General features: G+C 41.7%; 1 protein-coding gene across 2 annotated transcripts in view; it reads right to left on the bottom strand.

Annotated features, from left to right (window-relative positions):
• Positions 1-598: 598 nt before the first annotated feature.
• Positions 599-15,004, bottom strand: part of PLEKHH1 (pleckstrin homology, MyTH4 and FERM domain containing H1) — a 79,026-nt gene continuing 64,620 nt past the window's right edge. For both annotated transcript variants that reach the window (XM_019519184.1, XM_019519185.1), the window contains exons 19-29: positions 13,979-14,155; positions 13,219-13,316; positions 12,081-12,258; positions 11,267-11,422; positions 9,286-9,386; positions 8,078-8,219; positions 6,468-6,610; positions 5,109-5,238; positions 2,419-2,505; positions 1,721-1,867; positions 599-1,378 (exon numbers count right to left, since the gene is read on the bottom strand). In XM_019519184.1, the coding sequence (XP_019374729.1) occupies positions 1,202-1,378; positions 1,721-1,867; positions 2,419-2,505; positions 5,109-5,238; positions 6,468-6,610; positions 8,078-8,219; positions 9,286-9,386; positions 11,267-11,422; positions 12,081-12,258; positions 13,219-13,316; positions 13,979-14,155 (1,536 nt within the window). In that variant the 3' untranslated portion in view covers positions 599-1,201. The remainder of the gene's footprint in view (positions 1,379-1,720; positions 1,868-2,418; positions 2,506-5,108; positions 5,239-6,467; positions 6,611-8,077; positions 8,220-9,285; positions 9,387-11,266; positions 11,423-12,080; positions 12,259-13,218; positions 13,317-13,978; positions 14,156-15,004) is intronic.

Below are 15,004 nucleotides of genomic sequence, written 5' to 3'. Positions count from 1 at the left end.
CGCATGAAGTTTCTGAACCAGTGATATGAAACTTGTAGTATTGGCGGTATTCAGTATGATGCATCTGTTCACACAACTTATATCACAATTCCCATTATTGTTTGTTGAAATAGTGCAGAGTGAGAACAGAGTCCTCTGGAAATACACGCGAGTCAGAATACCCGCTGAAGGAGCTTAGAAACAACTTCAGATAAAAGGCAAAGTGGTGAAACAAGAGGCAGAGAGGGTTCATAAGGGGACTAATGATAAAGGATTACTGAAGAGGAATATGGAAAGAGGTAGCTAGCAATGTTAGTCAGAAGTCAGGCAGAAGGCAGGATAGATTGGCATCTTATAGACTAATTCAGAGAGGCATAAGCTTTTCCAAGCAAGCAGCTTACTGTTGCTTACAAAAGCTTATGCCTCTCTAAATTATTCTGAAGGGGCATTTTTATACATGCATCCATTGCAGTGCTTAAAGTGCCCAGTGGTGCAACGCATACCGTTGTATAAGTGGTGAAATGCACGTCAGAGCTGAGAAAATGGCAGCAGCACGCTTTTGAACTAACACACCTCAGAGGTGCTTTAGTTCAAAAGCACACCGCCACCATTTTCTGCATGCTGACGTGCATTTTGCCACTTATACAACTGCATGTGGCACAGCACAGTTCGCCTAAGCTCACGTGCGGGGCAGACTTGATTAATTGACTCTGTTCTGAAGCGGTGGATCTCCGGTGCATCTTGGGGAAAAGAAAGTATGTGTATAAAAGCCCATTGTGCCACTCTATTCTGCCTTCTAAAGAGGAATATGTTAAGGAAGAGAGATCACTAGGCATCTAAGAAGTTGTAGGCAACTTCTTGGCATGGGAAAACCTGGGAGAAGGTGCAAGGTTAAGAATGGGAGGAGACAAAGAGCAGTTTGAACATGATGTGGGAGGAGTGTAAAAGTTGGTGAAGAGGTAATGTGATTGGAAGATGGCTTTAGCTACATAGTTTTGGATGGAGAGGAAGTGTATGGAATCCCAAAATCTAGTTCTTTAGAAAAGACTCAATATTACCTCTAGACATGCTAAGTAACTTCATCCCATGTTAATGAGAGAACTGGAGACTGCATTAAAACAGGGCAGGAAACCACCAAAATTGCAGCAGTCCTTGGTTCAGTATGGGGCATTGTGCAAAATGGTAAAAAGGATTAAAACCCAAAGGCACTGAGAACAAGCACTCAGAGCAGTGTAGGCCCTTTGGTGGTACGAGGCATGGAAGGAAAGACAGACTGGCTTTCAGTCTCCCATAGCTTTTTAGGTCGTGGTGTGCTCAGGGAGGGGGGTGCAGGAGACGGGAGCGAAGATGATGCACAGTGGTTAATGTAGCTGGCAATTAGAAGAGTCACCTCAACGATCTGTGGGAGAAAAACAAGGATTAACTGCAGATCAATTAGAGGGCAAGTACATTTTGGTTTCTAATACCTGTCTGCAGAAGAATTGCTGAGAAGGCCATGCTCAAAACTGAGTTGAGCTCCTTAGAGATAAATTTAGGGATAAATCCAGGGTTGGATCAGATGAGCCAGTCACTTAGAGACCTGTGCTTTCAAAGGGTTTGAAGGCTAAAAGTACTCGATGGATAGTGCAGCAAGGAAAGATACCACTCTCCAGGAAGTGGGCCAAATGCTCAGCTATTCTTAACCCTCAGGTTTTTCCTAGCAAGTGGAAGGGACCCATTCGACCATTCATTTTATACCCACCTTCGGAACTGCCATGGTGAAAAGTAGCTTTTCAATGCTGTTTTTTCCAGAACTGCTGTCCTTCACCTGACTGACTACAATCATGAAGTCATCTCGACAGCCTCCAAAGGTGAACACAGAAGTGTATGAGTAAGAGAGCTTTAAGTGCTGCAGACAACGGAGGGTAGAAGAGTCTCAGTTTTGTAAAAGAAAAAAAATCCCCTCCCTTAGCTGGAGTACTGTGTTTTTCAGCCTGCACAACATCAGATCCCCAGCGGACCATTATAAGCAGCTTTGCAGCTCTGAATAGGCCATGCAAATGTTATATGTTGTTCATAATGACTCCTTTTTGTGAGGGCTGGCTTTAGGATAAACAAATTCCTGTCTAAATTTGCTTTCCATATTAAGTTGTTTCTAGCATTTTCCCAGCAGGTCCAATGCTTACTCAACCATGGGGAGGCAGCCCTAGCTCATTTATAGCCCAGTGCAAGTTAACAGAGGCACCTGCCACCATGACTTGGTCATATAATTACTCTATCTTTATGCAGTGTTCAAGTAAAGGGAAAACTTGTTTATCTCTAACTTCACTGTATGAACTCCTGGCCCCTTTGGAAGTCAGTGGGAAACTTTAGATGGGTTCATCCTAGCATTTTGGTCTATAGGGATGTGCTTCTGTGGGGAAGGTTGCTATTTTTCTCAACCAGTGCTCCTCACCGTACCATAGTGTGATAATCTAGTAGGCTGATGCCATCTTCATTCACAGCTATCCACACTGGAAAGTCTTCCAAGGGAGAGGGCAAAATAGGCTGAAGAAATTAGAAAAAGATAATTAAGAAATACTATAGCATCACAAAGCCAAGAGACTTCCATCTTATTTCTTGAGTCATAAGGACGAGTTTGGGAGAAAAGGGCCCATACATTAGCCTGCCTGACCAAATCTGTTAGGTATCTGTTTCATCTTGTATATCTTGCACCTCTTATACCACTGATCCTAACTATCATGAAATAATTAGGAACTCATGAAAATAATTCATCTCCGAGTTTCAAAATATTGTCTTTTAAAATCTAACCTAAGTTGACATATGTAAAACTGAATGTAATGATGTGTTGAGGTACCAGATCAGCTGCCCTATTCTGTTTGTGGGCTCTTCTTGTTCCATCATCAAGGGACCTGTCTTTGCGTATTATTGGACAGAGAGAGAATAGACAGTGTCAACGCAGCTTTCCCTCATGCTATTCTTTGCTACTGTACTTCAGCCAGCTCCATAAGGGAAAGAATGCAGTAGCTCAGACTTAAAAGCTGATATTGCCAAATAATGAAAGGCAGAAGGCAGGGCAGGGTGGAACCTTATGCCTTTCTAAGCAAGTTAGCCTTTAAGGTTCCACCCATGCCCTGCCTTCTGCCTAACTTGGCTACCTACCTCTCTCTCTAAGAAAGCCGAGCGCTAGGAAATTGTACCAGGTAACCAGTACCTTTTACGTAAACCAATGGTTCTCAACCTTTTTTAGATTTGAGGTACTCCTGAGTAGATTCAAGGCACCCCTTGTTTTTTGGCAATGGAAAAATAGTAGATCAGTTTTGCTGTTGCAAAGACCTCAGAAAGACCACAACTAAGGATTTCTATTTGGAATTTCTGGGTTTTTCTTAGGTTTACAAATATGATTCATAACAGTACTAACATTGTGTAGCCCCCTGGACATCCTTGAAAGAATCTGTAGATACTCCAGGGTGTCGTGGCACCCCAGCTGAAAATCACTGACATAGACTACTAGAAGCCATAGATACTACCAAACAGGGCTGCATCTTAACCATCAAAACAGTGGAGCAAAACTCCCTAGCCAATTAGCAGCCCTCTGCCAACCAGTGCCCTGAAGTACCTCATATATTTGCTATGCAAAAGTGTTGGTTGAGGTGGCATCTATATACCACTGTTCACGCAGAACCCCTTCAGATGTTCATGTCCTTGACATGGACAACGGATCCCCAAAGACTCAAATGTTCGGAGAAGAAAACTGCACCCAACATAAAGAAACACTGAGAGTTGCCAATGACCTGCCATAAACTGTGCTAATGTGTGAAGCTTTTTATCCTACTGGAATGAAATGTTTTTATGAAGGACAATTCCAGAATATTTGGTAAATACAGGAGACACTGTTGTGGGCTATTGTTATGACTAATGCCAATTATTTCTCAATCTGTGCTTTTTGTTATTACAGATAATGCCATGGTTCTTGCAGTTTACATATTAGATTAAAAAACCCAACAACCCAGACTGTTGGAAATACCAGCATTGTTAAACTTTGGGTTGAAGAACTATAGAATATTTTGATTTTCAGTTCTATTTCTGGAGAATGCCATCAACTACTGCATATACTGGTGACAGCCACCGAGTTTAATGGAAATCACCACACTCTCTGTACTTGCTGAAAACTTCCAGTTTAGCTGTTTAAGAGATCAGTTTCCCCCTTAACTCTATTCTAGAAACTCAACAAATTTGATTTCAAAGCAAGAGACAAAACATCAGAACCAGTGATTGTAACTGAGTCTGGGCAAGAGCCTCTTCTCCATCTTCAGTAGCCTAAGCTCCTGCTGATATAGAAATCAAACAGATAGGAAGGTGTAGGGTAAAAAAAAATCTTTCTTGTGTCTGATTGTTCAGGGCTGGCTTTGATTTGCATCAAAACAGGTATTTAACAACAGTCATTTACACACTCAGCTTGAACAGCAATTAACATGATTTAGCCCCACGTTATCTCTGCTAAAATCCTAGAATAAAATGCTTTGTCCCCAAAGAAATCCAAGGTCTGTTTTTAGTCTAGGCTAGAGCTATAACTTAGTCATCCACTTCTGCTTTCAGTGTATGATTACCAAAGTGAGGTTTGCTAGCTTAGCACAGTGTGCTAAGACTTCAAATTTCATGACATGTAAAAAGAACAGGTTAAATAAAAATTTGGGGAGGTTTAAGAGGTTAACATAAATTACTGGAAGCCAAGGCTCCTGGCATCCATTCCTTGCTCTGCCACTGAGTTGGCAAGTGATATAACCAAGATGTGTTTTAATTTCTGTCTGTACAATAAGGCAATAGTTTTACACACTTTCTTTGACTGAGAAAGAGAGGTACAGGCATTGTTTCCCTGTGCTATCTGCATAGCTGAGAGCAGGACTGAAACTTCTGTTATTCTTTTATATGGGTTACCAGCTTCAGGGGAGGATGTATAGAAGTTTTAACCCCCTTTTCCCTCACTGGTGCAAGACTTTTTTATACAAATCATGGTTGTCTTGATTTGCCCGCTATGAAAGCATCAACATTTATTTGTGGTATACCAGCAACCCCTAGTGTCTGGAGCGGACTTCGCTTTTCCATTCTTTCTAAAGTGAAACTGAATGCAAGAAGTCACCTGTAGTTACCTTAGCAGCAAATATCTTAGCTCCAAAGAGAGGCCATTTCCGAGCCACTGTCAAATAAATTCGAATGCATTCTGGTGGAGAGCACCCCTGCAGCACCATCCATTTCGTAGCCAGTCTGTCAGCTAGCCGCCTGTTGGAATCCACAGTGCATTACAACTTTACTCTTTCCCCTTGGAGGACATGAGATAAAATTTCTGTTATACTTATAAAATATCTTTCCCCCTGAAGGACTGTCATATAACGTACTATAGACAGAGCCCATAGCAGTGCCTGTTGTTAAGGTTGCCTGACAGACCCTTGGTCTTAATTGCTGCTAACTTTGTTAAACTTGAACAGCTTGAGATTAATTTTTCTGTGGTGAGTATTTGTCCTGGAAGACTATTTTTGCATGTTTAAATTTAAATTAAAAAATTAAAGGTTGTATCATAAGCATATGCGCAAGGGGAAAAATTAAGTTTGCATAGGCTTTTTTAATTTTGGCGTTTCCTAATTTTTTAGTTCTTGACTTTGCAATTTTAAAAAAATTGTAAGTGTTTGACCTAGGCTGTTTTTTTTCATGGGAAAAAATAATGCCCTAGTTCTCCCATGATTACTGTTATGTGTACCTTAAACATCTTCATTGCAAGATGCTGTCTGTGGGATTACAACTTAAATCATGTGAGGAAGTGCAGCAGCTCATGGACTGCTCTGTAGGCAACACATCTTCCTATGGAAGCCCAAGGAAGGCCCATGGAATTGTGATCAGTAGAAACATCTAATCTTTTAGTTCAGTTTTATACGTGTGTGACACTTCCTGACTCAAAGAGCCAATAGCACACTGAAGGACAGAATGTGGGTCAGCTCTTTGACTTCTAAATTTGCTTCTGTGTGGTCTGAAGAAGCCCAGGTTTGCTGTGCTTTATAGGGTTTGCTACAAAGCCCCTTTGCGTAGCTAGGCACTTAGAGAGAAGTGAGGTTTGGAGCATTTCATATAGGGGTGTGGACTCTAATTTGGGGCAGACAGGGTTTGCTGTTGAATAATTTGGGATTTTTTTTAGGTGCTGGTTCTTTACATGGAGAAAGTTACCCATAGTTAACTAATCCTATTTTAATCTAGGTTGGCTCATCTCTTTTAAAGGGCACATGTTGCCTGAGATCTATGTTCTTTTTATGTTTCTTCATTTAAATAATATAGCATTTGCTTGTTTAAAATATCTATCTTGACAGTATCCCTTTTAAATTTTCTAATTACAAAAAGAGGTGCATTCTGTAAATAGCAAGTACCAGGATCTCTCCCTCTTTCACCTTTCCCTCCCCTCCCCTCCCCTCCCCCTGCACAGAGTTGCATGTAAGAGAACATGACCAGGGTTAACGTCTTACCTAAGCTGCTCAGGAACAACATTTTGTTTGTAGCGTTTGGGATAGAACTTGTCCAAAACCTGTTGGAGCAGGTGTTGCATTTTGGACTGAAAGGTACCTCCAGAACTTGAAGGTATTGGTCGATCCAAATCCCCATATTCCACCTGAAATAGAATGTGAAGGGGCTCTGGAAATGGCACCAAAATATCTCTCATGCACAGTGAGTGACTACTGGGGACTGCTTTGCAGAGATGAAACAGGATTTGGGCCAACCACTGAGACTGCAGGAAAATTCCTTTGTATCATTGCCTAGACTTTTATTCCACCTGCAGCTGGCCAGTAAGCTTATTTGCAGCTGGTATAAGCAAGATTCCCTGGTCTGCTAGTGTCACTTTGTAACAGATACAGTGCAAATTAGCTTGAAAATGACCAAAGGAAGATTTGGAAATTCCTCTTTCATAGAAGGAACTCTTTCCTGCTAGGGTCTGTGCAACTTTCTATGCCAGCTGCCCTGTGTCTTCAGGATGAACTGAGTGGGTACATGGATAATGGCCAAGGAAATGGGCATAAATTTGATGGCGAGAGGATTCTCTACTGTTCTAAGATCCCTCTGGGATCTTATACTGATAGCACAAGTTCAGGCTGTTCCTTTGAAGTGCAGTTTACTGAAGGGCTGAGGTTAAGAGAGCCTTTTGTTAACCTACTCTTCAGTGCACCCAAATTCTGCTCAAACCAAATGGAAAATCTGCCTCCCTGGATCAAAAGAACATTTTTTTTTGCAGGACATACTTATCTGACTGACTCAGGGAGCAGACCTAGCATTTATGTTTGGTCATTCTTATTTAGCAAGAAATAACTGTTCTGTGGACTATACCAACACCCATTACACAGTGTGATTAAATCTGTATCAGTAACATGGTTCTTGAAAGTATAGTGGACTAGTACAGAAACCTGCAAGATGCTTTTCCTGAGTGAGGCTCTTGGCTGTTGGCCATGTAAAAGAACATGCTGTGACTATTGGGCTAAAATCTGTAAAGTGATTGTTTTAATAATTTTCATCAGACTTGCTGATCAGAAATGCTTCTGGCACACTTACAGACTGGCTATATTTTTTATGGCTCTTGATACAACAGAGTTCTCTTGGGAATGACGGGGTATTTGTATGCAATCAAAACTGTACAGAAGTGTACTACTTATTGTGAATAGTTCACTCTGTTGATTTCTGGTTGGCATGATGTAGCTCATACAGTATGCGAGTGGTTTGGTAAGAAGTACCATTATTCCCTGTTACATCAGTCAGGACTGCTTAACTGAGTAATTTGTATCGATGATGTGCATAAACAAACAAAACAACAGGAAGGATTTCCACTTATAATACAGCATACTAGAAAGGAGCAAGTCATTGGCCTGTAGGAAAGAGATGTGGATTTTCTTCCCTCCTTCTGCCAGATGTGCTTTCTATAACAGCCTCTGAAACAGAATATCACCACAGAAGCCTCATCCCTCTTTAGAAATGTAGCCTTCATTGTTGTGCTCACCATACACAAGAAAAGCACTGCCCTGCCAACAGTGTACCATCCCACTGCTAAAAACAGTGCTCAGCTCCAGCAAATGCTTGGCTGGTTGCTCACCTGAGCCATCAAAGCCACCATTTCTAGAGCCAATTCCTTATTGACAGGAAACCTTCCATTGGCTATTTCACTGCTGACCTCGAAGGCCAGCAGCAACCGCTCTCGATCTGTCTCACCTTTTGCCTGGCTTCGAAAATACAATCTGAAGAAGAGAGAAATAAAAGGGAGAAAAAGTGCCAAGTAGTAGCTGAGAAGAGAATTGAAAACTTAAATCAAAAGATTTATTTATTCTTGAAAAGTGAATTTTGTGCAATAGAAGAGTTGACTCGGGAGCACTGGTGCTGAAGCCCTCTCCTCATGATAATGGGGAGGAGGGGCAGAATTGGAAACTGTTTCCTTTAAGTCTCAGGAGGGAATTGTTCTAGAAGCCATTCCAGTTCCCATGACAAACCTGGGTATCAAAAGGTGTCTAGTTAATATTGAGCAATGCTTTTATAAACCTGGGGAAATCAGTACCCTTCCATCAGACAGAGGTTGACAGTGTTTATTAGATGGTCCATAACATTTACACCGTGATTTTGATCCTTCAGTTCTGGGCAGGCTCCCATTTTGCCAGCAGGTGGAACTCTTGAGGAACAAGAAGGGGGAAGTATTACATCTAATTTTCATCTACAGACAGCTCTTCACTAACATTTTACTCATTTGAGACTGTCCTTCAAACTTGCTTCCTTTGTTTATAAAGCCCACCACACACACAGCCCAGTTCTCCTTATAAATCTTTGTCTCTTACTTCCTTATTTTCTGTCCTCATGTAGCCCTAGCATCACTCACTTCCTCCATTTATCTTGCCCAAATGGCTCCTTTTCTTTGTTAAGTCTCAGAATTGTTTTCCCCATGCATGTGCTTCTTTAAGTCTCTCCTGTTCCTATCTAATATATATTGTTTAATTCTGTTTTATGGTTGGGTCTCTATTAGTGGAACAATACAAAATGCTGCTCTGTTATATTGTATCTAGTAATTTGTCTGATTCTAAGTCTGTTTTAGCTTTTACAAAATGTGTTGGGTTTTATTCATGTTCCATCCATCCCCTTGAACACACACAAATTACTTTTCATTCCTTTAAGAATGGAATGTTTCCAGATTCACGAGTTCTGACAATAACAGTGTATAAAAAGTTGCAGCCCCTCTGACATATATCAGGCTGATATATGCACTCGATAGATATTTAATCAGCAATAACAACCACCTCATCAGATGATGAATGGTACCTGGTTTTATAAGTCAGTTTCACTATTCTTGTGCCACCTTCATATTTCCCAGGATGCAGCTCTTTCAAAGCTTGTTCCCATTTTGCAATGACATCACAGATCTTTAAAGCAATTACAGAGACAAGTTAAAAAGAAATGTAAACTTAAGGAAAAAGTAATTTGGATAACAAACTATTGTGGGGTTAGCATGAGGGAAGGACAGATTGGATCAGACTATGGGCAGTCCTCGACTTACAACGTTGCGAGTTACAACGTTTTGCACTTAAAATGTTTATAAATTGACACCCTGTTTCAACTTTATGATGGCAGTTTTGACTTTACCACACTTGATCTGATGCGATGCCACGCCAGCAAACAAGTTCGCTGCGTCGCTCATCTCCCTGGAGAACATCTGTCCAAACTTCCTTGGACACTTTCTTTAAGAAAGTGGACAAGACTCCAGAAAAACCTGCAGCCAAGACTCCTGAGAAGACTCCAGCCAAGAGCCCTTCAAAAAGTCCAACCAAGAGCCTTTCAAAAAGTCCAGCAAAGTCACCTCAAATAAGTCCTTCCAAACCAATATGATTGCTATTTACCATATAAACAAAATTCTGGGGTATTTTTAGTGAATACAGGGTATTGGGCCTTGGTTCAGGAACCAATCCCCCACTTATTACATTGTTTCTTATGAGAAAATTTGTTCCGAGTTACAATGCTTCGACTTAAGGTGCGGTTTTCAGGAACCAATTGTGTTATAAGTCCAAGGACTGCCTGTATACTTAGCCAGAAAGTGACAGATGATTCCATCACATTTTTCCTGGTACATAATTAGAAATGGTCCTAAATGAAGACTCCAGATCCAAGTCTCTGGGGAGGTTGAATGTGAATCCCAAACTAGTGCAAACTCTATGAAACTCATCCTGGTGGGTATCTATGCCAAGATAAACCAAAACAAAACCTAGTTCAGAACTGGATCCTGACTTTGCATGTCAGATCTCTCTCTAATCATAGCACAGTACTACAGTTCTGGTTAGCTTCTTTCAACCTGTCTGAAAATGGAATAGTAAAAATCTCCATTACCTCCGTTCACATGGTAAATAAAGGGCAAGTGAATAGTATTAGAGGTCACTTGAGAGAACTGAACAACCAGCCCAACCTCTTGCTTAAGCTATAGAGGAGAGGTCTCCTTGCCTAATTTAACCAGCCAGGGTAATGCTTTTGTTTGCTTAGGACTCAGCTAGCTCTTTGAATATCCTGTCTCCCCATACAACACAAGCAAAGCTCAGGATCACCTAGTCTGTATCCAACTATGACAGAGAACTAGCTGGTTGGAGTTCATTGTGGTACCTTCCTCTGCAAAACATATAAGAAGGAGTTATTGTCATTTTTTTCTATGCTCTACAGTGCTTTTAACTCCTCATGCCCTCTATCACCACACATTCCTTGCAGCTGGAACTACAGTCCCTTTCAAAGCTGCTTTTCCAGTTCTGCTCCAGAAATGTATATGTGGCACAGGTTGTGCCTTGCATGTAAATTCATCCTCTAAGCCAACAAGGAGGAGGGGCTCTCTAGAGTCAGCACCAAAATATAGTTTCTACAAGTCACAGCCATCAGCAGGAGAGGTTGGTTTTACGTGGAAATACCAAGGGTATTTAACAATCCAATATGTGATTTTAATTACATGCACCTTGCACTCCACAGCCTGGCAGGACCTTGTCTTGATGAGAATTTCAAGGTGTGATGCAAAATCAAGTTAGCTAGCTTGATCTAAGAAGCATCTTTTAAAGCTGTAGTCAAGAAAAAGCCTATATGAAAATAGCTTGCCTTGTCTTCACTACAGCTTTAGGTGGTGCTTGTTAGATGACGCTAAATAACATGATCACCTTGAAACCTTTGTTTAGACAAGATTCAGGTGAATGTGATCTGGGCCACATCAAGAATATTCATTCTCCATTAGGAGGATTTGGAAAGAGCATGCTGGAATTACTGGAGAAGGAATCACCTTCATGTTGCCCTGGAGGCAGTGCTCCAAGTCTCTGCCAGATGGGTCATCTGTGAAAAGGGAAAAACCAGTGTGGGAGGGTTTCCTCATTCCAGTCTCCTGGTTCAGTCGCTGGATGAACTCATCTACTGTTGAGGAACCATCAAAACCAACAACCTAAAATGAAGCCAGAGATTAAAATAACTAAATGAATAGAGTTTGACCAAACAACTGTAAACAGAGAACATGGTAACAGTTAGAGGTGTGTGAAACAGACCATATTTGATTCAGATTTGGCCTGAGTTGGGGACAGTGATTCTATTAGTTGATTTGGATCACTGTCCCAATTTGATTCGGCTGAATTCGAATCTGAAGATTCGATGCTGATTTGGAGAATCAGCAATTTGGCCATAGACACAGCTGTAAATGTATTTTCTACATACCTCAAGGTACCAGGTACAGCTCGTGAACACTAAAATGGTGGGGCGGATGGAGCATCCCACCATCTCTGTGTTCACAAGCCTCCGGGTACCTTGAGGTATGCAGAAAAAACATTTAAAGCTGTGTCTATGTCCAAATCACCGAATCTCTGTGATTCTGATTTGGAGAGATTAAAGGGTCTCCTGAATTGATTCAGCCGCCAAATCGGGCCAAATCTCCGCTGAATTTAATCAGCGACTAAAGCTTTGCACAGCCCTAGTAACTATCCACAGAACCTGATTGGGCACAATCCCCCAGCTCCCCCACATAGAGCCCCCTATTCCAGAGGGAGTTGGGCAGACTCCAGTGCAGCTCTCAGTTGCCTGGAGATGCATCCCCAAGCCCAGCCTCTTACCTGGTAGGTTCCATTCATGAAGTGCACAGGAATACTGAAGGGCAGCGAGTGGTGGTAGGGGTTCCGCAGCAAAATGGACACAATCTCCATTCTGGAAGGCTTAGCTTCCCTCTCTCCGGTCTGTAATGTGCGCTCCAGCGATCTCTGACAGTAGATGGCATACTTACCTATTTCACTCCTACACTCAGAGTGAAAGAGGGACAACATAACTACATATTTTAGGTATGTATACTGTACCCATTACTGTCACTGCTTCCTAGTGTTCTGGTTTTCCCAGGGATCTTTCAAATGAAGATGTGCATATGTGGATGTGTCCTAATTCACCTCAGCAGGTCTGAAGCTCAGATTTAATTCAGATAAAATGCACTGAAGTTAGGACTGAGAAACTTGGGTTTGTAAAGTGAGGGTAAGCAATAGTTTTGTAGTATTTCTGCTTCTAACTAGGCTAGTAATACTGTAAGAAAGCCACTTCCCCCATGGCATTTTGGCATTTCTGGTTCTGACTGGAATCAGTAAGTACAGAGCCACTCAGAAAAAAAAGTCCTTTTCAAATCTCAGGCGACTTTTAGTCTGAGTTTTTGAAAAAAATTCTGGGCAGTGTGTTTGGATGTAAGCATAGGTGTGACATGAAATAGCTGTTTACTTACAGTTGTTCTTACAGTGCATACCCAGGTTCTGGTTTACTGCTATCTGGTTAATAAGGCATGATGAAAGTGTGTGGTGAGACACGAGGCTGAAGACCAAGTGCTTTTAACTACCTGTGAATCCCATCAATAACTAAGTAGTGCCCCCCTGGAATGGCGTATTGCAGCCAGAATATGGCTCACTGGGTATTCTGCTCTGCAACCTACTCCAAAGATAATAAAATATAGTATTGGAATCTGTTTAAGGGTTGTTAACTTTTTTCAAGGTTGCTGAAGTTATTTAGAGCCTTGTCTCCCTCTTCTTGTCCCCTCAGACTTCCTGCTAATCTTTCAGCAGAATTTATCATCTAGGAACCATTGCCAGTGTGTTTGCTTCTATGGACACTTTGACTTGGTCTCCACTTTATTTTTGTCACCATGAAAAAAATATCCACACCCCAACCAACACTTAGAGTAACCAGACTAGTGAAAGAAAAACCTGGCATGTTCCTTACCTGGGATCTGCATGCCTCTGCAGGTGTTGTTTGACATACCAGAGGAAGTGGTGCTGAGGCAGAAAGAGAGGAGCACACAAAGCCAGGAGTTGCCAGCACTGTGAAGAGAACCAGGTCATTTAGACAACACAGCTGCATAGGCATCGATCTGAAATGGCTTAGAAACATCAACTTCTGCATCTGGCCCCTTCCAACCCTTGAGGAACAACCATTTTTTGTCCAGTTCTTGCTCCCAGTTATATCTTGAGAAAACCACAGGTTGAAATTGTCAGAAGTGATTTGCGATTGTAGACACTTCCCTTTTGGGGCATCTAACTTGAGATGTTTTAAAGGACCCTGATTTTCTTTCTGAAAATCAGCTCCCTTTATGGCTTCTCAAGGTAGGCACCCCAGATGAAGAGTTTCTTTGGAAAGTCTTGGCCAGTGCAACTAGACAAATAATTCACAACTAATAGTTTAGTCAGTGAATTTTGTTTTATTGATTGTCTGCCAAAAGTTCATAACATTCTCAAATGTACTCAGTGATTCAAAGCATTTACGCATTTCTCTAGCTAGAAATCTTTACACTGTGAATTGTTTGAACTGGTCATATCACAGTCAAGGATCTAATTGCCACTTCATGCTGTAAATGAAATGATGCACCTAACTTAACTAATAAGCATAGCACAAACATTGAATTTCTTGCTTGATTGTGATATTATTATTAGAAACGGGGAACAAAAAAGAGTTCTCAGAGTGGGAGCGGCAGAAAGGAATTCACCTGAATGACGGAGTGGTTCTGGGGGTGCCGGCAGCTCGTCTGCTTAACCAGCTGACAATAGATTTCATTCTGCAGCTCAGTGTGTGTCAGGCAGACTTGCAGAGCAGTCTGGGCAAGTGACACGTGGTAATCAATAGATGGTGCCTCCACGGGAACGTTGATGAACAGCTGACAGGACTACATGAAAAGGGAATTGGCATTTACAGGAATAACAAGACACTTCTTTTCTCCAGCAGTTTCCAGCTGAGGTTCTCAAAATGCTTTACAAGAGGTTAATTCATCCCTAACAGCTCTGTGAGGTAGAATAAGTACTGTATTTTTATGTGCCCCCCCTCCCTGCCCAATGACATGAGACTGAAGAATTCATTTGACCTCCCTGAGCTGCAGAGTCAAACAACAAGTCAGTAACAGAACCTAGTAAAAAACCCAGCTCTCCTGGCTTCCATATCTGTGATTTAACCTCTGTTAAATGAAGCTGCTTCTTCCGTACAGCTCCCCACCCTGCTCCCCTCCCCTGAAAAATATGCACAGACTACATGTCAGCAGCATGTTCTTTGCAGAAATACACAGTCATTAAATGTCACATAGGAAGTACAGTCATAAACACAATGCCTAAATCCTGCCTGCCTGCCTCTGCTGTAGCCATTAAACTATACTCTCTCTGCAGCTGTTGTGAATGATGCATAATTATGACACTAAACCTATAAGAATTCTGGTTCTATTATCATCAAATATAGCTTGGCCACATCAGCAATTCTGCCAGCAACTCCATAGTTTGACCTGCCTTAGGTCCTACACATTTATGGTATCATACTCAGAAAAAGTCCCCTTATAAAAGACAAAATATTATAGTTTCATAGTTTCTAGGGTCGGAAGGGACCTGAGCAGATCATCTAGTCTGACCCCCTGCCATGGCAGGAAAGAGTACTGGGGTCAAACGACCCCAGTAAGGTGGTCATCCAACCTCCTCTTAAAAACCCCCAGGGTGGGAGCCTGCACCACCTCACTTGGAAGCTGGTTCCAGAC

The sequence above is a fragment of the Gavialis gangeticus genome, unplaced genomic scaffold (genome assembly GCF_001723915.1).
Source record: "Gavialis gangeticus isolate Ggan-Ray unplaced genomic scaffold, GavGan_comp1, whole genome shotgun sequence".
NCBI lineage: Eukaryota > Metazoa > Chordata > Crocodylia > Gavialidae > Gavialis > Gavialis gangeticus.
Note: the sequence above shows the minus strand (reverse complement) of the source record. Positions and strands in the feature narration are given on the sequence as shown.